Source organism: Pecten maximus, chromosome 1, assembly GCF_902652985.1.
Source record: "Pecten maximus chromosome 1, xPecMax1.1, whole genome shotgun sequence".
Classification (NCBI taxonomy): Eukaryota; Metazoa; Mollusca; class Bivalvia; order Pectinida; family Pectinidae; genus Pecten; species Pecten maximus.
The window spans coordinates 47,404,354-47,429,537 of NC_047015.1; the positions used below are offsets into that span (position 1 = coordinate 47,404,354).

At 38.2% G+C, this 25,184-nt stretch overlaps 3 protein-coding genes across 5 annotated transcripts in view; 2 read left to right on the forward strand and 1 right to left on the reverse strand.

Moving 5' to 3' along the window:
• Positions 1-948: 948 nt before the first annotated feature.
• On the forward strand, positions 949-4,584 carry LOC117336007 (aquaporin-8-like). Of its 2 annotated transcripts, none has more exons than XM_033896336.1 (5): positions 949-1,243; positions 1,661-1,787; positions 3,122-3,327; positions 3,651-3,803; positions 4,025-4,584. In XM_033896336.1, the coding sequence occupies exons 1-5, from the start codon at positions 1,008-1,010 to the stop codon at positions 4,038-4,040; spliced, it is 738 nt and encodes a 245-aa protein (XP_033752227.1). In that variant the 5' UTR covers positions 949-1,007; the 3' UTR covers positions 4,041-4,584. The 2 variants fall into 2 exon arrangements, with proteins under 2 accessions (XP_033752227.1, XP_033752217.1); XM_033896326.1 differs by having other exon boundaries at positions 4,012-4,577.
• A 6,277-nt stretch (positions 4,585-10,861) lies between these two features.
• LOC117336017 (N-acetylglucosamine-1-phosphotransferase subunit gamma-like) lies at positions 10,862-21,492 on the forward strand. 2 transcript variants are annotated; one of them, XM_033896347.1, is made up of 10 exons: positions 10,862-10,983; positions 11,663-11,711; positions 13,089-13,220; positions 13,806-13,889; positions 18,394-18,487; positions 18,654-18,851; positions 19,214-19,369; positions 19,517-19,574; positions 19,873-19,977; positions 20,128-21,492. In XM_033896347.1, the coding sequence occupies exons 1-9, from the start codon at positions 10,914-10,916 to the stop codon at positions 19,938-19,940; spliced, it is 909 nt and encodes a 302-aa protein (XP_033752238.1). In that variant the 5' UTR covers positions 10,862-10,913; the 3' UTR covers positions 19,941-19,977; positions 20,128-21,492. The 2 variants fall into 2 exon arrangements, with proteins under 2 accessions (XP_033752238.1, XP_033752246.1); XM_033896355.1 differs by having other exon boundaries at positions 19,873-19,966; positions 20,117-21,492.
• A 2,165-nt stretch (positions 21,493-23,657) lies between these two features.
• LOC117336032 (integrator complex subunit 1-like) overlaps positions 23,658-25,184 on the reverse strand; it is a 37,067-nt gene continuing 35,540 nt past the window's right edge. The window contains exon 46 of the mRNA XM_033896366.1: positions 23,658-24,619. Coding sequence (XP_033752257.1) covers positions 24,483-24,619 — 137 coding nt within the window. The 3' untranslated portion in view covers positions 23,658-24,482. The remainder of the gene's footprint in view (positions 24,620-25,184) is intronic.

A 25,184-nucleotide genomic window follows, 5' to 3' on the forward strand; every position in this document is an offset into this window, starting at 1 on the left:
ATGTGCATTAATTTCAACTAGACACAATGTTTAGATCGAAACATTAACGGTCTTGTATATTTACTATAAGCTTGAACTAATACAAAAAAAAAACAGAGATATTGAAATAGTAATTATAACGCAAAATCGATTAAGCGAGGACAGTTTTGCATGGAGACCATTGAAAAAGTACAACGAGAATAAGACCAGGTGTTTCGCAAGGATATACATCTTGTCTTTATCAACGACACCTGCCTTGTAAATATAGGTGAACTCTGCGTTAAATCAGTTACTCAAATTAAGAACTATGGTGGTGACAACGGAACCACCAGGCATATCAGCAAGCATCGAACACGTCTTACTTGATTTTTTCACAAGGAAAATGAATTTCCAAATGAGATGTCGACGATTAAAATTTCCTGTGGCCTTCATCAACCTGCATCTCTCAAAACCGTGTTGTTTGTAGTCGATATCTTTTTTTTTCGAAAATCGCGATAATGGGAACAGGTTTTTTTTTTAACATGGATACTAATAAGTAAATTTAGATTACATTTCATTAGAGCGAGGCATAATGTTAATATCAAACTGTCTGCAGCAGAGTTCACATGTGTTACTGGCCATGGTGGAAGTCTATATTATTTGCATTATCTACAACAACTACACCATTTACCACTTATTGCTATTTAACCTTCTGAATTAACATTTCCATGAAGTTTGATTATCTACACTTCCCTTGCATCTGGCTTCCGTTACATACGGATCTCACGAACGTTATATTACATTATAGGAACAACTGCCCTAGCGTTCTGGTATAGGTAATAAAAAGGTAATGAATCGTTAATAGTTGAACCGAGATGATGACCCCATACAACACTATATTGTGTGACCTGGGTATCGGTATCTTTAGGACAAATAATTGACATGACACGAGACACGACGTGATCTCACATGATACACCTGTGAGACATACCGGTGGGACTTTCTGGGACGGGATAAATCGCATATATAGTCCAATTGCAATTGAGCAGATGAGTGACTTTAACACAATGGCAGAACTAAATCATTTGGTGCACAACGGCAAAGATTACGATGTTGGTCCTTTTCGGACGTACGTACGTCCAGTTCTGGCTGAGTTTATAGGGACAACACTGTTCGTTTTTATTGGTGTGATGTCCGCCACGCAGCCGGGCGCTAGCCTCGCAACAGTAGGCCTGGCACACGGGCTGACCATCGCTCTCCTCATCATGGGCCTCGGAAAAATCAGGTCAGTTTCACAATTGAATAACTATAATTGCTGTATGTATGTGTCATTATGATGCATTTACCTGCGATTTGCCATAAATCTGTTTTTTGCAAAAAAACGACCTGCTTCTTAGCGAGTTGTTAGTTTTTTGTTCAAATGATTCCTGCAAATAAACACCTTCGTGAATCTCTTGTCAAATATGCAATTATTTTAAGACAACAAAAAACATGTGGTTTTTGCATATTTTATGTCTTTTCTCGTGTGATTTTTCACATGTGCAGCTTGGTATGGCTTGCTGTGAGAATTAAACAGTCCAGCAAGAAAAAAGGGACTTAGACAAAATTCCAGGCACGTACGATCATATGCTGTACAAATGCACTATGTTACTTTCCTTATCAAGACACTACACGACCTGATATTGTATTGTCTTGTTTTTAGCGGTGGTCACTTCAACCCGGCCGTGTCCCTGGGAGTATGTCTGGCAGGCGGTCTCTCCATCGTTCTTACGATCGCCTACGCCGTGAGTCAGATCCTCGGGGGAATGCTTGGAGCGGCATTCGCTAGGGTAAGGATGAAACTGTTTTACTCACGTAACTATCAATATAGGTGTTTCCTTGATCTATAGTCAATAAAGATTGATTTTTTTCTGTTTTTCGGGTGAACAAATTTCAAACGATTGCTTCTGAAAAACCGAAAAGTGCAAGTCACAGAATTTTGTTTACTAGCTTGTCGAGATGACTACTAGATATACAAACAGAAATAACTTATGATCCAAGTTTAAACAGCGTCACGGGGTCAAATATGTATAACGCCGAAAGGATACTTTCTGCATAACCGAAATGTCTAGTGTTGTCATTCTTGGTCAGAACAGTGAGGCCATATAGTGCTACCAAACATGCGAAATGAAATGACTGGTTTGCAAGGTTTGAATGTTTTAAACGTGTATTAACCTATTTGTTTGCTGAAATCATTAAAGAAATGTGTTGATATCTCCTTTAATGCAAGACATTTTTCGTTCCCATGTTGGTCATTACCCCCTCCCCTTCACTATTTTCTTCAATTTCAGCCAGAAATATGTTGCTTTTGTTAGGGGCTTTATAAAAAAACAACAACATAAATTTCCATTGGGTAATAGTGTAGTTGATGTGCAATACTGATATATACAGATTTATTTTGATGTCAAAGATGAATATGAAACTTTATTCAGAACGGAAGTCCCCATCAATCCTCTATCACACACGTGTTAACAATAATGTATGAAAAACATATTTAGGTGTCTCATGTACTGCTGTCGTAAACCATTGTCTTAGTTACCATGGCGACCGTCGAAACAATTATGGTCGTGCATCTGACACAATAAGTTTGGCTCTTCCTTTTAATCGATAACATTGTCGGTAGTGGACAGTGTCCATGTAAATTCAAAAAAGAAAAGAAAAATACCTTGTAACGTTCAGTTAAACGATTTGCTTTACACTACTTTATAGGTTAAACGTTGAAAAATATTATCCTTAAAGTTACTTATGTCATCGCATCGTTTGCTAGTGGAGGCATATTATATAGAAACTTCGATTGATAACAAAGGCTTGGTGCTTTTGTTTTATGAATATTATTGAAGATGAATTCATTGAACTTTTAATATGATGTTTCGACATCTAGGATTCAATTCTGGAGGCAACCTGCAACATTACTTAAAGGCAAGACTCCGGTATGTTTTCTTGCAAGACTGTGTCACCGATATCGAAAAATATCAAATAGTTAAAACAAAGCTACTTTATAACCCTAACAAATGTATGCATTATTAATATCAATTATAAATGCCTTGGACCACGTGATGATGTCAATATCAATGAAATGCCATATTTATATGTTTATATAAACGGAGTATCACTTTGGTTATAGGCTATAGTTAAGGGTGACATATTCAACGCCATGGGTGGAGGGGCACACATCCCCCAAACAGACGCCGGCTGGGCCATACTGGGGGAGGTAATCCTCACAACCATCCTTGTCCTCTCGGTCATCATGAACGCTGTGAATAAGGAAACCAAAAATGACTTTGCACCTTTCGCAATTGGATTGTCCGTAGCGGCAGACATCATGGCTGCGTAAGTTGTCTCATTCCAACATCATGCTTCCATTTAAAACAAAATAGACTGGAGTACCTAGCGTACCGGTTGGGGAGGTGGGGAGGTGAGGCGTGCAATCTGATAAATGCACAGAACTTCTGCAAGAAGCAATTGGTGGGGTACAATCGCAATCTAGTCTATATATGCAAAGAACATCTGCAATAAGCAATAGGGAGCGTGTAATCTAGTCTATTATATATGCACAGACCATCTGCAATAAGCAAGAGTGATTCATTATGTTATCGTATACCAACCGAAAATGTATTTTCTACTAATTTAATCTTTGTATATATGCGTTACAGAGGTAGTACGACTGGTGCCTCCATGAACCCCGCCCGAAGTTTCGGCCCGGCAGTTGTAGCCTCGGCAGTCGTTTCAGTGAACCCATGGCCTTACCACTATGTGTACTGGGTAGGACCAGCAGGGGGCGCTGTACTGGCAGCCATTTTGCACAGGTAATATTGCATTCAGCATGAAAAGTGAGATTTATATGAAATTTATTAACATTTCATCATGGGATATTGATACGTTTCAGGTTGTCGAGTACAGCTTTATTTGAGAATCCTGTTGTCAATTTGGTTAAAAATAAAACACAAAATGTCATCGCGGGTATGTCAAATTTGGAACACGGCAACTATCAACTGCATGTGTTCATGTTTTCAGATTTGTATTTCAGAATCCTCAATCGCTAAACGGACAGAAATTAAACGTTCAAAAACCGTCTGTGTTCAGCATAGTCCTCAGTCCGCAAAGCGAACAGGGTCCTAAGAGCACCATGACAAGCGGTGTTGCGGATGACTCACAGAAAGGCCCGACGGAGACACAGTGATACACACATGATCTTTGTGGAGCCATTCCGGGCCACAAAGTGGCGATCATAACACCCAGGCATATATATTCAGGTTATGAAACTGTTTGGTTTCATTTCCGAATTGCCATTGAAATTTGCATTTATTATCAAGAGGTGTGTAGGTGATGTCTACATAACCTAAACACCATCAAAACTTGCATTTATTCTAAGAAATAACTCGTGTCTAAATCGAAGTCACCAAATATATAATTATAAACGGTGCAATTGGACAAAAGATTAATTCCAAACTGGATTTGTATTAATGATGTTGTACAAGTATAGTGTGTTAAAACACTTGCATTGTATTACTCTGTGCCATATCATATACTCAATATATACAGCATATTTAATTTGAAATTTGAAATAAATTCTAGTTTATAGAAAATGCTCTGTCGTCATTTAATCCACATCACCGAAATGTGAATGAGTTACGCTCTCTGGTGATATTTTCTCTGTGCCCTTGGAGCGTCAAATAAGTCCAACTTCATATCGAATAAGGCCATAGGATATTCCCCAATAAGGCCATGGTGTCGAGGTTAAAATTTTCCTATCAACCTCCATCTGGAAATTTTGTGTTGTAAACTTTGTCAGCAGTTTAAATTTATCAACGAAATCTTGATTTTAGTAATAATAACCAATGAATATCGCATCAACTGGTACATGGAAACACTGAAGGTAGGATAGTATGGAAACCAAACATTTGTCGCGAGGTAAGCATTTCATTCAAACTTCTGCAAGTCATTCAAATAACGGTACAAACGGCAAAAGACGCCGTTCAAGACAAATTTAGATTTATATTGGAAGAGAAAAAAATGCATCGTACCGCTGGTTCGTCCTTCTTCATTGAATAAACTGCATCATACAGCTGGTGCCCTTTGACGTTAAAATAAAATGCATCTTAAATCAGGTTCTTCCTTCAACGTTAAAATAAACTGCATCTAAAGCTGGTTCGTCCTTCTACGTTAAAATAAACTTCATCTAAAGCTTGTTCGTCCTTATACATTAAAATAAACTGCATCTTAAAGCTGTTTTGCCCTCCTACATTATAATAAACTGCATCTAAAGCTGGTTCGCCCTTCTACATTAAAATAAACTGCATCTAAAGCTGGTTCGTCCTTCTACATTAAAATAAACTGCATCATACAGCTGGTTCGTCCTTCTACATTACAATAAACTACATCTTAAGCTGGTTCGTCCTTCTACATTATAATAAACTGCATCTAAAGCTGGTTCGACCTTCTACATTGTAATAAACTGCATCTTAAATCAGGTTCTTCCTTTAACGTTAAAATAAACTGCATCTAAAGCTGGTTCGTCCTTCTACATTGTAATAAACTGCATCTTAAAGCTGGTTCGTCCTTCTACATTACAATAAACTACATCTTAAGCTGGTTCGTCCTTCTACATTATAATAAAACTGCATCTTAAAGGTGGTTCGTCCGTCTACATTATAATAAAACTGCATCTTAAAGCTGGTTCGTCCTTCTGCGTTAAAATAAACTGCATCATACAGCTGGTTCGTCCTTCTACATTGAAATATACTGCATCTAAATCTGGTTCGTCCGTCTACATTATAATAAAACTGCATCTTAAAGGTGGTTCGTCCTTCTACATTGTAATAAACTGCATCTTAAAGCTGGTTCGTCCTTCTGCGTTAAAATAAACTGCATCATACAGCTGGTTCGTCCTTCTACATTATGATAAACTGCATCTAAAGCTGGTTCGTCCTTCTACATCAAAATAAACTGCATCTAAAGCTGGTTCGCCCTTCTACATTAAATAACCTGCATCATACAGCTAGTTCGTCCTACTACATCTAGGTAAACTGCATCTAAAGCTGTTTCGTCCTTCTATATTGAAATAAACTGCATCTTTAAGCTGGTTCGTCCTTCTACATTGAAATAAACTGCATCATACAGCTGGTTCGTCCTTCTACATTACAATAAACTACATCTAAAGCTGGTTCGTCCTTCTACATTGAAATAAACTGCATCATACAGCTAGTTCGTCCTACTACATCTAGGTAAACTGCATCTAGAGCTGTTTCGTCCTTCTATATTGAAATAAACTGCATCTTAAAGCTGGTTCGTCCTTCTACATTGAAATAAACTGCATCTTAAAGCTGGTTCGCCCTTCTACATTGAAATAAACTGCATCTTAAAGCTGGTTCTTCCTTCTACATTACAATAAACTGCATCTTAAAGCTGGTTCGTCCTTCTACATTGTAATAAACTGCATCTAAAGCTGGTTCGACCTTCTACGTTAAAATAAACTGCATCTAAAGCTGGTTCGCCCTTCTACGTTAAAATAAACTGCATCTAAAGCTGGTTCTTCCTTCTACATTACAATAAACTACATCTTAAGTTGTTTCGTCCTTCTACGTTAAAATAAACTACATCTAAAGCTGGTTCGCCCTTCTACATTGTAATAAACTGCATCTTAAATCAGGTTCTTCCTTTAACGTTAAAATAAACTGCATCTAAAGCTGGTTCGTCCTTCTACATTGTAATACACTGCATCTTAAAGCTGGTTCGTCCTTCTACATTGTAATTAACTGCATCTAAAGCTGGTTCGACCTTCTACGTTAAAACAAACTGCATCTAAAGCTGGTTCGTCCTTCTACGTTGAAATAAACTGCATCTTAAAGCTGGTTCGTCCGTCTACATTATAATAAACTGCATCTTAAAGCTGGTTCGTCCTTCTACATTGTTATAAACTGCATCTTAAAGCTGGTTCGTCCTTCTGCGTTAAATAAACTGCATCATACAGCTGGTTCTTCCTTCTACATTATGATAAACTGCATCTAAAGCTGGTTCGCCCTTCTACATTGAATAAACTGCATCATACAGCTAGTTCGTCCTACTACATCTAGGTAAACTGCGTCTAAAGCTGTTTCGTCCTTCTATATTGAAATAAACTGCATCTTTAAGCTGGTTCGTCCTTCTACATTGAAATAAACTGCATCAAACAGCTGGTTCGTCCTTCTACATTACAATAAACTACATCTAAAGCTGGTTCGTCCTTCTACATTGAAATAAACTGCATCTAAAGCTGGTTCGCCCTTCTACATTGAATAAACTGCATCATACAGCTAGTTCGTCCTACTACATCTAGGTAAACTGCATCTTGAGCTGTTTCGTCCTTCTATATTGAAATAAACTGCATCTTAAAGCTGGTTCGCCCTTCTACATTGAAATAAACTGCATCTTAAAGCTGGTTCGTCCTTCTACATTGTAATAAACTGCATCTTAAGCTGTTTCGTCCTTCTATATTGAAATAAACTACATCTAAAGCTGGTTCGTCCTTCTACATTGTAATAAACTGCATCTTAAGCTGTTTCGTCCTTCTATATTGAAATAAACTACATCTAAAGCTGGTTCGTCCTTCTACATTGTAATAAACTGCATCTTGAGCTGTTTCGTCCTTCTATATTGTAATAAACTGCATCTTGAGCTGTTTCGTCCTTCTACATTACAATAAACTGCATCTTAAAGCTGGTTCTTCCTTCTACATTACAATAAACTGCATCTTAAAGCTGGTTCGCCCTTCTGCATTGAAATAAACTACATCTTAAGCTGTTTCGTCCTTCTACATTACAATAAACTTCATCTAAAGCTGGTTCGTCCTTCTACATTGAAATAAACTGCATCTTAAAGCTGGTTCGCCCTTCTACATTGAAATAAACTGCATCTTAAAGCTGGTTCGCCCTTCTGCATTGAAATAAACTACATCTTAAAGCTAGTTCGTCCTTCTACATGTTTAATACCTTTGCATTAACATCTGTTTGGTTACTAGAGTGCAATCATGCATTTCAAAAATCCGTAATATAGCCTTTCGAACGAGATTTGCTGGACGGCTATTCCAGGCAATCGCAAGAGCACGGAAATACTGTAAATATATTTTCCAGATTCTCGAAGACAAACATATCAGTTCATCGTGATTATGTCTATGTAATTCAGTTTCGTTAACGGTAAAAGTATGAGATAACTCCTCCTGTTTGTGCTAAAAGTTGAATTAAAAGAATGTAGATATCGATCAGCTCCAAGCATACACCTGATTAGCATGAATATTTTAGAAGTTAATAATAGCTCCTCCATCGTGATCTATCCAGTAACGCCGAATGGAGAAAACACCTATATAATATAGCAGTCGAGGGCAAGTACTCCACGACCCTTACTAGATTTGATCTCCTCCTCCTCCTAGGCAAATCAAGACGTTCATGGCATTTTCATGGCATAGCACATTCTTCTTTCCCAAATCGGGGAGCCGTTTTGAACTATTATAAGTTGTATCTGGGTATAAAAGTTTGAAAACCTTGCGAAAGGTAGCGGCAGGGATACCGCTTAGTTCTTGAGTTTCCAACAGTCGTCCTAACATGAAGATTTGTTGTGCATCGACTGGAGGGAAACAACTTGATCAAGTCGAAATTCACTCGACATTGCTTTGATTCCATTGCAAAATCAATGTTTTAAGCATATGATGAAGCAGTCAGGTATCTACAACAATGTAACAATTAAAATTAATTGATACTAAAATTGTGAAATGCTAAAGCAGTGTAGGGGAAGGGTCATGTGGTTTTTTATCAATTGCAAGGTACGACTGTTGAGTACGGAGACAATCGAGTTAAAATCTAACATTAAGGAGGTTCCTATTTCCTACAGTGTCACATTAAACCAATCAAATGAAACCCTATTAGAATGTTTGTACGTGGTACGGAAGCAGGGCTGGTAAATATGGAACTTTCCTGTGGAGGTTGAGTGTAGAGTTTTTCCTGCAGTCAGTGTGGAGGACGCTCAGCGCGCTGGGAATGACAAGCCTTGAAATGCGAAGAGCAGTACAGAGGCTCGCCCAAGCAGCTGAAGGTGCCTCCAGTTTGGTTTGGAGGATGAGAGAAGAGAGTACCTGGAAGCCAACCGTTGATTGATCACCACTGTGGAACCCCCTCCCCCATCCAGAGAGTGTTCCGAGATAGGGGTTGAAACATTCAACGAAGGATGGACTCGGCTGACGACTCCAATGGATCGGCACGCATGTTATCTGTATTATGTGAGGATACATTTCGAAAAGCTTTAAAAATTAAGCTAATAAAAACTCTGCTAAGAAATTAAAAAAATATATATATATTATATTCAATTTGATAAATGGTTGGTCACAGTGTATACCTGACTGCTGCCAGTGCTGGCGTACATAATTGCAAGGATTAGTAGTACTGGGGAGGGATAACAGTGATTTTCAACCTGAAATAGAAGAAAACAAGAGTTACCTGAGAATGAAACGAAATAGATTTTTAAATGCTTTACTTGATTTTAAAGTTGATCAAATGTAATAGATTTTTAAAATGCAACCAAACAGAGTCGAACCTCGTTATCTTGAAGCCAATAGATTTAGGGGTGTGTGGTATTCGAGGTATTCTAGTATATTTTAAATCATTATTACCGTCGTAAATGAATGCTTACTTCCACTTAAGTAGGTTCTTAGAGTTTTCAGAGTTCGAGATAAGGAGTTTTTGGCTATTTTCCATTTACTTGTTTAAAGGGTTACATTGTTGTATCGATAATCAAGAGACAGGATGAGAGAAAGGGGGTTGGGCATAGATGGGGAAAGTTGGGGAGGGAGGCAAAGATTGTAGGGAGAGAGACGGGGGAGGGGGGGGGGGGGGTAAATGCTTTTATATGATATGTGCAATGTTTTATGTGTTATGAGACTGATCTGGAAAACAAGGTGACCATCTTGGATTCTGATAGTTGCTGAAGAACTAACGACAGTATATATCTCAAACTTGATAGCTCTGTATCAACTAGTGTGTGTTCAATGTAATGAACAATTAATCAGAAAACAAAATATATAGTAGACAGGTGGTCATTTTTATCGTTATATCTCAGAAAGTACTTCGTGGGTTTTACTCAAATATCATATGTAGTTTTATCTTTGTTCGTAATTGTATATCATCGAATTTTAGAATGATCGAATCACTAAAACTGCTGAAAGTAACATATCTTTGATTTTTAGACTGATCGCAATCGAATATTTACCTGTCGGTGACAAATAAGCATGGATTTGTCAGATGGAAAAACATTTGCTACATTTGTAGTTCTTCCAGAGGAGTAATTAACAATAGGTTTCTTGTTCTTCTTTGTCTCAACTTTAGACAGAACACCAACCCTAAGTATTTTGTAAAAAAAAAAAATGCCCAGCTAAACACTAATACTTGATTACTTCCTCCTGTTTTTTTCAAAAATTAGGGCCAGGCATATCCCACTGCCCTAAATTATCAAGGAGCCAGTTATTCTCTAGTTGAACATGTTTACGCTTGGGACTGATCAGAAGAAGAAAAGTAGATTCATATTTTGTTTTTTAAGCAATGGATGGATGGATGGATGGATGGATGGATGGATGATAAATCAATTTTAATTGTTTGTCTAAGTTAAAGTTATGTAATGTAATTGCTACAGTTAAATCAGAAGCCAACCCACATCTGAAGTTTTAATTATCAAGTGTTGATATGATTCACACACTTACTAATACGACAAAGCGATATGCATAAATCCTTCCTCGTTATTTGTTACACGTATAATTGATTCAAAAGCGGAAAATTCAATGACCGTCATTAGACGTTGTTTAGTATCACCCTACATCTGGATCATCACGGCGTTTTAAAATATCTTCTGTTATTCATAAGCGTTTGGTTAATCACGAACTTTATCGTCCACAACGAATGGAGAAGATAAACATGATCAAAATGAGACTTGTTCTGGCATTTGTACTTGGATGCTTCCTTCCTTCAGGTATATTTTCTCGTTAGAAAAGTCATCATGTATACACAAGAGCATAGTGCTATGGTCTGAATACAATTCTGTAGTTTAAGATATGATGTCCAACAAGTGTTTCCCCTTTGCCTTTGCTAATTGTGGAGATAAACATTGTATTTAAGTTAACGCAGTTTTATTTCTTTTGTCAAAACATGAGAGAAATATCATAATCCCAAAGTGAAGCAGACATTTATAGGTGTTTGTATTATAACACCCCCCCCCCCCCCCCCCCCCCCGTCCCAATTCAAAGGGGGTATGCCCGGACCTACGTCACAAAAAAATGTTATCATTAAAGAATAGTCTTTCCCGACCACGGGAGCGGCTAATTTTTATCTGACAATTTTTTTTCTTTTTTGTGACATAGGGTCTACCCGCCTACCCATACTTCAGCTAGCTAAAAGTCTCAGGCTATTTATTCGGTTCTGATGCCAACCGCAACCGTCATAAGTTTCTCACTGTGTAATCCTCAAACATTGTTGGAGTACGCCTACCCCTGTGTCCCCATCCATGACACATTTGACTACAGCAAAAGTAGTCACAATGGCAAATGCCCTTCCGCTACATTAGCTACATGTTTACATAATCTTTTGCAGGCTTAGGACCTATAAATGTTCTCGAGGTTTTTACTGAATGTATTTTTGTCTATTATTTTCAGGTGGTGAAGTTGTCAACATGAAAATTGTTGAAGAGCCCTCAAATTATGGGTAAGGCCATAAAACTACATTGACCTGACATGTACATGTACAGTATACTTAGTGTGCTAATGACATAATGTAAAATATTTTATAATGGTGCATTATACATGTTTTTCTCTCTTCCATATGTAATCACAATGAAATTCAACCAAGAAAGATATGCACATGTATTCTTCATGCAGTGATCATGATTTTCCCTTTTCAGGGAGTTATATGTCCCTTCCACATTTTGGTTAGAAAATCAACTTCTTCCACAGTTTAAGCTTTCATATTTACTTCAAATTTAGTATCAGTGAGATAATTCAAGCACCTACCTTTTTCACACGGTTTGGCAAATTGCTCAAAATTTCAGAGAGATATGACCATTTTGAGTTTTCATTATAGTTTAAAAGGAAAATCGCTGGGGACTACATGCTGAAATTTGTCATCTTCAGATAGATGGTTTCTTTTCAAATGTTAACTTTATTCATTTTATAACAATTGCGAAAGAAGTTATATAACACTTATATTATTAATCATGCTTGTTGACTCGGATTGAAGCTTGAAAGGTGAATTTAACCCCAGCCACCTAGGTGAAAGGCTAGAATGTTACCACTGTGCTACCCAACTGACCACATGTTAATTAACATAATGTAAACAACAACAGAAATACATCAATCCATACATAAGAAGTTGAAGAAATTTATAGCTAGTTTAAGTAATTACATGTATTAATACAAGATGGTCTTTAACCAATCTAATCAAAATCTAGATGGTCATTATCACTACGTTACATGAACATCTAACAACATCCCATAAGGGGTCACATCAGGGTGACCTTTTGGATTACCAATCAAATGACTACTTCCAGAATCTTGGAAGTGAATTTTATAATGACTAGAGTGCATAGCTTGTATAATCTGTCAATTTGTTTCAAGTCATTTCGTCCCATAAAGCATATACCAGCTATATACTGTGACGAAATGTTTTGCTTCGATGACATCGACAAAATGCCAATTCGCCCTGAAATTGAAATACACACATCTCAGAGGTCATCAGAATGTGACCCCTTATGGGATATTGTTAGATGTTCATGTAACGTAGTGATAATGACCATCTAGATTTTAATTAGATTGGTCTTTAACTGACTTACTAAGTCTGAGTTTGAATTTGATACAACTATGTAATCAGAATGTATAGCAGAGTAGATTTGAGTATAATGACACAGATATGAATTGAGTTCATATACAGCTGCATTTAGAAGAACCTTTCTTGATACTTGTAAGTCATTGATTTTAATTTGCATCTTAAGTACATGTATAAGCAGATCTCAAACAGAAAAATTCAAACACAAACAAGGTATATAAATGGTACATATTGTATTTATATCAATTATTTTAATTTTAGTTTCAACAATTACAATGTTGGAATTGTTAATGATGAACCAAAGTTGAAGATGCGTATAAAACCATCAAATTTTTCCGGTCCTCCACACCTGAGAAATTTTGAGAACAAATGCTTTGAAAAAGAGATCTTGGGGTATGTATATACTAGTTTCAAAAATAAAAAGTAGTTTGATTCAATGATTTGATTTGCAATATTGTTATCATCAATCATTAGCTCATCTGGTCTGAACTCCTGTTGCCATGGTTTGTTGTCTGCTGGTCAATCAGTATTTTCTTCCTAAAATGATTTTAGCTCAAAGTGATATCATGATTTTATTCAGAACAAAATTGTACAGATTTCATTATTCAATAATTACTATATATAGTTGCACTATTGATATTAACAAGTGTTTGTTTTTACCTCTTTTGAATAATACATTAAAAGGATTATGTAGTAATTTCCTTTCCGGGGTGAACAGATTTGTAAATTGACTGGATATATTGTGATCAAAATATCTGCAGTTGTTATAAATGATGAAATTCACAAATGTATTAAACATATCTTTATTTTTAGAATGGTAATAAATGGTTTATATTCTTAGTGATTTGTATATTGCAATTGCTAGAACTTCTTTTATCTTTCAAATTTAGCATGTGAAGCAATTGAAGTATGTGTTATGAATATATATTTCGTGAACTTACTTCCAAATATTAAATTTGTATTTTCTTTTATTTTCAGTTACAAGTATGAATTTTGTCCATTTGCAAATGTTACACAACATGAGCAGTCCTACAGGTGGAATCCATTCCGTGGAGTACTGGGGTAGGTGTGTTAGGGTAGGTGTGTGAGTACTGGGGTAGGTGTGTGAGCGTTAGGGTAGGTGTGTGAGCGTTAGGGTAGGTGTGTGAGTGTTAGGGTAGGTGTGTGAGTGTTAGGGTAGGTGTGTGAGTACTAGGGTAGGTGTGTGAGTGTTAGGGTAGGTGTGTGAGTGTTAGGGTAGGTGTGTCAGTGTTAGGGTAGGTGTGTGAGTACTAGGGTAGGTGTGTGAGTGTTAGGGTAGGTGTGTCAGTGTTAGGGTAGGTGTGTCAGTGTCAGGGTAGGTGTGTGAGTGTTAGGGTAGGTGTGTCGGTGTAAGGGTAGGTGTGTGATTGTTAGGGTAGGTGTGTCAGTGTTAGGGTAGGTGTGTGAGCGTTAGGGTAGGTGTGTGAGTGTTAGGGTAGGTGTGTGAGTGTTAGGGTAGGTGTGTGAGTACTAGGGTAGGTGTGTGAGTACTAGGGTAAGTGTGTGAGTACTAGGGTAGGTGTGTGAGTACTAGGGTAGGTGTGTGAGTGTCAGGGTAGATGTGTGAGTGTTAGGGTAGGTGTTTGAGTACTAGGGTGGGTGTGTGAGTACTAGGGTAGGTGTGTGAGTGTTAGGGTAGGTGTGTGAGTACTAGGGTAGGTGTGTGAGTACTAGGGTAGGTGTGTGAGTGTTAGGGTAGGTGTGTGAGTACTAGGGTAGGTGTGTGAGTGTTAGGGTAGGTGTGTGAGTGTTAGGGTAGGTGTGTGAGTGTTAAGGTAGGTGTGTCAGTGTTAGGGTAGGTGTGTCAGTGTTAGGGTAGGTGTGTGAGTGTAAGAGTAGGTGTGTGAGTGTTAGGGTAGGTGTGTGAGTGTTAGGGTAGGTGTGTGAGTGTAAGGGTAGGTGTGTGAGTACTAGGGTGAGTGTGTGAGTGTTAGGGAAGGTGTGTGAGTACTAGGGTAGGTGTGTGAGTGTCAGGGTAGGTGTGTGAGTGTTAGGGTAGGTGTGTGAGTGTAAGAGGTGTGTGAGTGTTAGGGTAGGTGTGTGATTGTAAGAGGTGTGTGAGTGTTAGGGTAGGTGTGTGAGCGTTAGGGTAGGTGTGTGAGTGTTAGGGTAGGTGTGTGAGTACTAGGGTAAGTGAGTGAGTGTTAGGGTAGATGTGTGTTATGGTAGGTGTGTGAGTACTAGGGTAGGTGTGTGAGTGTAAGAGTAGGTGTGCGAGTGTTAGGGTAGGTGTGCGAGTGTTAGGGTAGGTGTGTGAGTGTAAGAGGTGTGTGAGTGTTAGGGTAGGTGTGTGATTGTAAGAGGTGTGTGAGTGTTAGGGTAGGTGTGTGAGCGTTAGGGTAGGTGTGTGATTGTAAGGGTAGGTGTGTGAGTACTAGGGTAGGTGTGTGAGTGTAAGAGTAGGTGTGTGAGTGTTAGGGTAGGTGTGCGAGTGTTAGGGTAGGTGTGTGAGTGTTAGGGTAGGTGTGTGAGTACTAGGGTAAGTGAGTGAGTGTTAGGGTAGATGTGTGTTATGGTAGGTGTGTGAGTACTAGGGTAGGTGTGTTAGGGTAGGTGTGTGAGTGTAAGAGTAGGTGTGTGAGTGTTAGGGAAGGTGTGTGAGTGTTAGGGTAAGTGTGTGAGTGTTAGGGAAGGTGTGTGAGTGTTAGGGAAGATGTGTGAGTGTTAGGGTAGGTGTGTCGGTGTAAGGGTAGGTGTGTGAGTGTTAGGGAAGGTGTGTGAGTGTTAGGGTAGGTGTGTGAGTGTCAGGGTAGGTGTGTGAGTGTTAGGGTAGGTGTGTGAGCGTTAGGGTAGGTGTGTGAGTGTCAGGGTAGGTGTGTGAGTACTAGGGTGAGTGTGTGAGTACTAGGGTAGGTGTGTGAGTGTTAGGGTAGGTGTGTGAGTGTCAGGGTAGGTGTGTGAGTGTCAGGGTAGGTGTGTGAGTACTATGGTGAGTGTGTGAGTGTTAGGGTAGGTGTGTGAGTACTAGGGTAGGTGTGTGAGTGTCAGGGTAGGTGTGTGAGCGTTAGGGTAGGTGTGTGAGTACTAGGGTAGGTGTGTGAGTGTTAGGGTAGGTGTGTGAGTACTAGGGTAGGTGTGTGAGTGTAAGGGTAGGTGTGTGAGTGTAAGGGTAGGTGTGTGAGTGTTAGGGTAGGTGTGTGAGTGTTAGGGTAGGTGTGTGAGTGTTAGGGTAGGTGTGTGAGTGTTAGGGTAGGTGTGTGAGTGTAAGAGGTGTGTGAGTACTAGGGTAGGTGTGTGAGTGTAAGGGTAGGTGTGTGAGTGTTAGGGTAGGTGTGTGAGTACTAGGGTAGGTGTGTGAGTGTTAGGGTAGGTGTGTGAGTGTTAGGGTAGGTGTGTGAGTGTAAGGGTAGGTGTGTGAGTGTTAGGGTAGGTGTGTGAGTACTAGGGTAGGTGTGTGAGTACTAGGGTAGGCGTGTGAGTGTTAGGGTAGGTGTGTGAGTGTTAGGGTAGGTGTGTGAGTGTTAGGGTAGGTTTGTGAGTGTAAGAGTAGGTGTGTGAGTGTCAGGGTAGGTGTGTGAGTGTTAGGGTAGGTGTGTGAGTGTTAGGGTAGGTGTGCAAGTGTTAGGGTAGGTGTGCAAGTGTTAGGGTAGGTATATGAGTGTAAGAGTAGGTGTGTGAGTGTAAGAGTAGGTGTTTGAGTGTTAGGGTATGAGTGTGAGTGTTAGGGTAGGTGTATGAGTGTTAAGGTAGGTGGTGTGTGAGTGTTAGGGTAGGTATGTGAGTGTTAGGGTAGGTGTGTGAGTGTAAGGGTAGGTGTGTGAGTGTAAGGGTAGGTGTGTGAGTGTTAGGGTAGGTGTGTTAGGGTAGGTGTGTGAGTGTAAGAGTAGGTGTGTGAGTGTTAGGGTAGGTGTGTGAGTGTAAGAGTAGGTGTGTGAGTACTAGGGTAAGTGTGTGAGTGTCAGGGTAGGTGTGTGAGTGTTAGGGTAGGTGTGTGAGTGTTAGGGTAGGTGTGTGAGTGTAAGGGTAGGTGTGTGAGTGTTAGGGTAGATGTGTGAGTGTAAGGGTAGGTGTGTGAGTGTTAGGGTAGGTGTGTGAGTACTAGGGTAGGTGTGTGAGTACTAGGGTAGGCGTGTGAGTGTTAGGGTAGGTGTGTGAGTGTTAGGGTAGGTGTGTGAGTGTTAGGGTAGGTTTGTGAGTGTAAGAGTAGGTGTGTGAGTGTAAGGGTAGGTGTGTGAGTGTTAGGGTAGGTGTGTGAGTGTTAGGGTAGGTGTGCAAGTGTTAGGGTAGGTGTGCAAGTGTTAGGGTAGGTATATGAGTGTAAGAGTAGGTGTGTGAGTGTAAGAGTAGGTGTTTGAGTGTTAGGGTATGAGTGTGAGTGTTAGGGTAGGTGTATGAGTGTTAAGGTAGGTGGTGTGTGAGTGTTAGGGTAGGTATGTGAGTGTTAGGGTAGGTGTGTGAGTGTAAGGGTAGGTGTGTGAGTGTAAGGGTAGGTGTGTGAGTGTTAGGGTAGGTGTGTTAGGGTAGGTGTGTGAGTGTAAGAGTAGGTGTGTGAGTGTTAGGGTAGGTGTGTGAGTGTAAGAGTAGGTGTGTGAGTACTAGGGTAGGTGTGTGAGTGTTAGGGTAAGTGTGTGAGTGTTAGGGTCGGTGTGCAAGTGTTAGGGTAGGTGTGTGAGTGTTAGGGTAGGTGTGTTAGGGTAGGTGTGTGAGTGTAAGAGTAGGTGTGTGAGTGTTAGGGTAGGTGTGTGAGTGTTAGGGTAGGTGTGTGAGTACTAGGGTAGGTGTGTGAGTGTTAGGATAGGTGTGTGAGTGTTGGGGTAGGTGTGTGAGTACTAGGGTAGGTGTGTGAGTGTTAGGATAGGTGTGTGAGTGTTAGGGTAGGTGTATGAGTGTTAGGGTAGGTGTGTGAGTGTTGGGGTAGGTGTGTGAGTGTTAGGATAGGTGTGTGAGTGTTGGGGTAGGTGTGTGAGTACTAGGGTAGGTGTGTGAGTGTTAGGGTAGGTGTGTGAGTGTTAGGGTAGGTGTGTGAGTGTTAGGGTAGGTGTGTGAGTGTTAGGGTAGGTGTGTGAGTGTTGGGGTAGGTGTGTGAGTGTTAGGGTAGGTGTGTTAGGGTAGGTGTGTGAGTGTTAGGGTAGGTGTGTGAGTGTTAGGGTAGATGTGTGAGTGTTAGGGTAGGTGTGTGAGTGTAAGGGTAGGTGTGTGAGTGTTGGGGTAGGTGTGTGAGTGTTAGGGTAGGTGTGTGAGTGTTAGGGTAGGTGTGTGAGTACTAGGGTAGGCGTGGGAGTGCTAGGGTAGGTGTGCGAGTGTTAGGGTAGGTGTGTGAGTGTAAGAATAGGTTTGTGAATGTTGGGTGAGTGTTGGGGTACTAAGGTTTGAGTGTAAGGGTAGGTTTGTGAATGTTTTTAATTATGTAATGTGGGTATATAAATTAAAAACATATACAAATATGTATTTATTTAATGTGGAATTAAATGCTTTGTAGCTTGATTATTCTATCTTTTGTGTTATGACCCCTGTTTCAGTGTTGACATTGTTGATTTTGAGAAATATATTTATTTGTATACATGTATTTAGATTCTATCATAATTCTCATTGTTACTGGTTTCAGTGTGTGGCAAGAATGGGAAATAAAAGACAATAAGTTTGTTGCGATGATTATGAGAGAAGGAGAGAGATGTGGAGACATTTCCCGAAGTACAAAGGTACAGTATACTATTTAAAAGCAATTAAACAAAACAAAACTTTGGTAAGCTAGAGTTGTGTCCCTTCCTCAATAGTTAACAAATTGATAACATTGGAAATGATTGCAGTGAAATTATAACATTATTTTGAGAAATCTGACTCTGACTGGTATTTCCCCTGGGACAGATTCTGTTTGAATGCGCGGAGACTAACGAGATCCTGAATGTGACGGAGTACAGCAAGTGTAACTATCAGCTACAATTCTCCACACCATTGGTATGTGCAGAACATTCCATGTTGGTATACCCACACCTGTCACCCCCACTGCGTCTGAAATGGGATCTCCTACAGGGCCAGTACCAACGTGAAGAAATTACTCGCAAGGTCAGAAAGTCATCATAGAATGAGTTACTATTATATTAAATCATTAAAAAAAAGTTTCAAAATTATTTTAACTCAAAATATAAACCTCACCTCTAATTGCACAAGTTGATGAGATGAAATTTAAAACATTTAAAGTATTTCTGTCATTTCCTCTAGTTGAACATGTTACTGGTAACAACATGTACAGGTATATTGAACATCAGAAATATTCATAACCAGCTATAAATGCCAAATGATGAATTCACTTTGGGTTTATTGTCAATTGATAATCATTAACAGAAATACTATTTGACAATGTAGTTAGATAGTTATAAATGCTTATGAACAGCTCTTTGGAACAAACACAACTTTCTATTTTTCAGGGATATGACAAGCATTTGAAGAAACTGTTTATAGAGGCCGGATATTGTATGTCAGAAAATATCCAACAAATCATTGCTAAATCAGCCGTAGAACAGGAGAAGATGGAGGAAAAAGAACAGAAGGGTGAATTTGATAGCCTTTATCAGTGTAAGGAGGTAAGATTTTAGTGGTGATCTGTAAAATTTGTGTGAAGAGTAAACAGTTCATTATTTATCAAGAAATTATACAGGTAATGTTTAAAGAAGTTTAATTTAAAGCATTATAAAATATGAATTTCACATAAGTATAATTATGATTTTCAGGAATATCAAAAACTGAAAAAGGAAGTTGAAGGTCTGAGAGCACTGTTGGCTGTGAAAAGTAAGTTAATGCTAATTATGTGGTCATTAAATGGATACAAGAACACCAACAATACCCAAAATGTGAATGTAAAACTTGGTCATGAACATCGTCAAAGACCAAATTTTTGTCCGCAGCTTAACATTAGTTAAGATCAGCTGTAGCAATCAGATGTAAATTGTAATTGGACATCTTGTCTAACTTGACTTTTTGACAGCTGGCACAAACAAGTGTTGATATATACAGGATACTCTTAATATAGTTTAATTTTATGATTGTTTAACTATTGTGTTCACCCATTTCACCCTCTCTGTAACAGACGATGAAGTACCAGTTCCACAGCCAGTAGACGCAGGACCAGAACATAGCAATAGTACAGGTGTGTGATAAAGGAAGCTGTTCACATCAATAAGCTATTATTTATACCGACTCAATCAGGGGAGATAACTATCTTAATTATAAATGCTGGATGAAGAAGTACCAGTCCAACAGTCAGTAGATGCAGGAACAGAAAACAGCAACAGTAAAGATGTGTGACAAAGGAAGTTGTACACATTAATAAACTATTATTTACACTGACTCTATCAGGGCTTTTCCAGTAAAACATCTACCCAACCCCAGGACTCCAGGTTTGGTTAAGGGGTACCACCTATAGAATTTATTTAATAAATTACATAGAAGTAATATGAAGGCAATCCAAGCATGTATGGAAGTGATTTAATGAGGAGTCCTGGGGTCCGGTATATATTTTATTGGAATAGCCCTCGGGGAAGATAACTGTGTCTTAGTTATAAATGCTGGATGAAGAAGTACCAATCCAACAGCAAGTAGACACAGCAACAGTAAAGATGTGTGACAAAGGAAGTTGTACACATTAATAAACTATTATTAATACTGGTGTCAGGGGAGATAATTTCATTATAAATGTTGGATGAAGAAATACCATATACATGTGTGTGTAGATAAATGGTGTTTATACATACTGAATTTATAATTTGCTGTTTAGTACACAGTGATCGGTTTACATATGTGTCTGTGACCCATTGTCTGTTCTTTTCATTCTAATAAAATGTTTTATCAAACTAAAATAACAAAAAAAAGTTTTAAGGAAGAAATAGTCTCGCAGTGACAAGGTACACGGGACCAAATCATGATAATGGTAAAAAAGTGTGAAAAGGAAGCAGATAACTTTGATACTATCAAACTATCTATCTTAAGATATTCTTTTTACACTAACACTGTGGGATGGTGAAAACGGCACCATAAATGTTGGATGTTGTATTGTGTGTATGCATTTATACGACTCATTGCTCCGTCGTAGAGGGAATTTACGTTTTAATAAAGATAAGCAGAGGTTGTTAATACATGTATGTATGTGAGATGACACAGTATGAGAGTATAGGACAGAATGTGTGTTTTGAATGTGGCATTACATGATATCCATAATGCTCTTTATTTTTCTAAAAGGAAAGTCTTTCATCATTAATATTATTGACCATCCCAGATAGGTTAGAAATATCTGGTACTTATTGTGTTATTACAAATACTATGTATTGCCATGTTTGTATTTTGAATTATAGTGCTCGTGGGAAAGGCTTTGAAAATATTTGGTGTTATAGTATGTCAATTATGTGGTGTAAAAATTAAAGGTCCGACATTCCAATCATCCATTGATACAGTAATGGTATGTAAATATTGTAGTGTTAATATATCGTTACTGAAAGATTTATATAATACACTGTACATTGTAACTGTTACTGTAATTATAGTGACAATAAAGTGCTTACACTGTAATTAAATGTTTATACTGTAATACAATGTACATTGCCACTGTATACAGCATTACAATGTTACTGTAATATTTTGTTTCTGTAACTGTAATACATTTTTACTGCAATACAATATTACAGAACATTGTAATGCTTTCTTTCATTAACTTTTTAGGTCACCTGAGACAAAAGTCTCAAGTGACCTATTCTAATCCCCTTTTGTCCGTCGTCCGTCCGTAAACAATTTACATTTTCGACTTCTTCTCCAAAACCCCTAAACCAAATTCCATGAAATTTGGCAGGAAGCTAATATGGCTAAAGGTCAACCAAAATTGTAAATTATATGGTCCCCACCCCCCAGGGGCCTGAGGGGCGGGGCTAAAAAGGGTCAAAATGACTAAAACTTCAAAAATCTTCTTCTCTACTCTCAGATATGGTGGAATCAAACACTCTTCATAGATGGAAGGGTCTTAAGGTGCTTTACCAAAATTGTAAATTTCATGACCCAGGGGTCTAACGTTTGCCCCTGGGGAGGGGGTAAACTTTACTATAGTTTATATAGGGAACTCACATTTTTGACTTTTATTTGTTTGATTTGTATTGGAATTCATTCTAATTTGGTAAACATTGTCAGCATGGGATGACAGTTTGATGGTATACACATGTTTGCCCTGACTGACCCCCAAGGGCTAATGGGCGGGGCTAAAAAGGGCCAAATTGACTGAAATTTAAAAAATCTTCTTCTCAAGACGGAAATAAGTTGGAATCAAATACTCTTTGTATTTGGAAGCATCTTAAAGTGCTTTACTAAAATTTAGAATTTCATGACCCTGGGGTCTCAAGTTTGCCCCTGGGGAGGGTGTAAACTTTACTATAGTTTATATATGGTAATCACATTTTTGACTATAATATGTTTGATTTCTTTTGGAATTCATTCTAATTTGGTTAACATTATCAGCTTGGGATGGCAGTTTGAGGGTATGCACATGTTGACCCTGACTGACCCCTAGGGGCTAATGGGCGGGGCTAAAAAGGGTCAAATTGACTGAAATTTCAAAAATCTTCTTTTCAGACCGAAATAAGATAGAATCAAATACTGTTTATAGATGTGTGACCCTGGGGTCACACATTTACCCCTGGGGAGGGGGTAAATTTTACTATAGTTTATATAGGGAAATCACGTTTTTGAATGATTTGTTTGATTTCTATTGGAATTCATTCTAACTTGGTAAACATTTTCAGCATGGGATGAAAGTTTGATAATATGCAAATGTTGGCCCTGACTGACCCCTAGGGGCTTATGGGCGGGGCCAAAAATGGTCAATTTAATTAACTGAAATATTTCAAATCTCAGGTGACCGTTAAGGCCCATGGGCCTCTTGTTTAACAGTGACACTTCGTTCAGTAAATGCACCTTTCAATATTTTGTTGATGTAATGTTTTGTTTGATACTGTTGCCTTAAGTATGTGATACCCATGGTTGCCATAGTTGTAGTCATTAAGTATAACACTTGTTCCAGAAATCCTACAATATTTACCTACAAAACAAAAAGTTAGTGCAATGGTGTTTTTCTCACTCTTAAATGTGAAATAATTATATATTTTAAATAAAATTTGATCTCAACTATTTAATTGTTTGTCTTTTTAATTCATAATACTTAAGTAAGACTTAAAATAAGGAAATTTGTAATACTATGATGAAAGAATGTAAAATGTAAAACAAGCAGTTTTTTTTAGAAATTGATATACTACGAAGAATACCTTCAACTTCATATAAATGATACACTTTGCTATATGTATATCAAGACTTGAACTGTGTACAGATGAATGTGTACCCAGTAGAGCATTCTCTGCATCAACGGGCTGTGTCAAGCTATTGCTACACCATCTGACAAAGTGAAAAGAAGGGAAGTAACTCTTGATAAAATGCAAATAAAGCAGGAATGAACGTTTCAATAGTACTTTATGGGTATAAAGGCAATATTGACCTACTTTCCATGAATGATTACCGACTCTCATTTGACAACCTATTTGCCAATCAGTCATATAAATGCTTTAACCTTTTGGTACAAAATACAACATACAATGTTAATTAGCTGTCCACACCGCAAACAGGTACAGGTTTATGTCTGTGGCAATGAATGAACCAGAATCAAGTGTGATATTTTTGTATGTGTCCAAATTCGTGTAAAAAATGTGTTTATATAAAGTTTGTGATGCATTAGGCAGATATGCTGCTACTTATCTCTAGGTCTACCACATTCTCCGCACGTTTCAAATGCTGTACCTGTATGTAAATTGGGACATCAGTGTAAATGAGACTGAACTACACATGTGGATTATTTAACATTGATTTATTAATCATGGTACATTCCATAACAACAGGTCAACTGCATTTCATGCACTCAATACCTTTTAGCACTTTTCAGTTTCATAATTTCATTAACAAAATACTTGATATGGACTTTTCATATTTAATTTAAACAAATTTTTATATCATGATCAGTCCATGAAAATCAATAATGGTTGCAGTTTAGTTGTCTTTGACATATATTGTTAATATCAAACTACTGCTGACCGACTCAGTCTTGATGTGTATCACATCTGTAATGGGCTACAATGCTATAGTTTTGTCCAGATCAGACATTTGGCAATCTCCACTGAATGTCTGTATATCAAAGCATCCAACTGATAACTTACTGACCATATTCTCAGTCCATACACCCGAGGGATTACACATTAGATGTTTGGCTTTCTGACATGGTCCGTTAACTTTGGGTCAAAATGATGCTGAAGCTGACTTCTCTCTTAACAAATCATTCTGAAACTTGTACATCAAAAGTTTAACTTGCTGGAGACAAGTTTAATCACCAGAATAAAGTGCTACACACAAAATTTGTTGAAAGTCTAGTTGTCTCCAGAACAGAGTCCATACATTTTATGTTCATCTGGCTAGAAAGGAGCCTTTCCTCTATACATCAACCATCTCACTTGTTGGCAATTATGGTATTACAGGTACAATGGTACACATGTACAGTCTCTATATCAACAAACTGTTTTGCCTAGAAGAGTGATGTATATTTTGTTCAAAATCCTAATTGCCTCCAGAACAGGGTCTATACATTGTATGTCCATCTGTGATGAACCTTGCCTCAAAACATCAGCTATCTAACTTGTTGACAACTAAGGTAGTCTCTAGGTTGAGGGTCTGTAGTGCTTCGACAATGTAGGTGCTGGTCTCTATCGAGGTAGTGGTTCCCACAAGGAATGCCTTTTGTAGCAGCACATCGGCATGATCTGTAGGAAGATGTTATATAGCCTGGTTATAAATGTAATAAATGGTACATAAATTTCCTACATAAAGCTTACACACTGTTTTTGCCAATTTTCAGTGCACTAGCCCGGCCCCCTGGGCTTATACCCGGTAAAATACTATACCAAAGCTTGTCAGACTGGCAATGAATTTAATTAGACTGTTAGGATGTTGTAATCATAAACTTAAACCTTGAAAGAAAAAACCTTTAAGCAATCTGTCTAAATACTGATTATCACTTTCTTTTATTCCATGAAGTAGGGACATCCATACAGCTGTATACTGAAATCATCTCTCCTCTCTGTTGGTATGAGTTTGTCTTTTGTAAAGCTACTTAATCTTTTAAACTACCTTTATTAAACTTTGTGTACATGTTTTGTGCCTAAAATAATTGCTTACAATTTTATTTTTCATTTCAATGCATTTTCTGTGAGTTCTAATCCTCCTGATATCCTAAGATACTCAATTATGTTGGAGAAAGGATAGTCGGACATAACGTGTTCTTTTGACCCAGCTTCTATTATAAATCATGCTTTACAGTCAAATTTT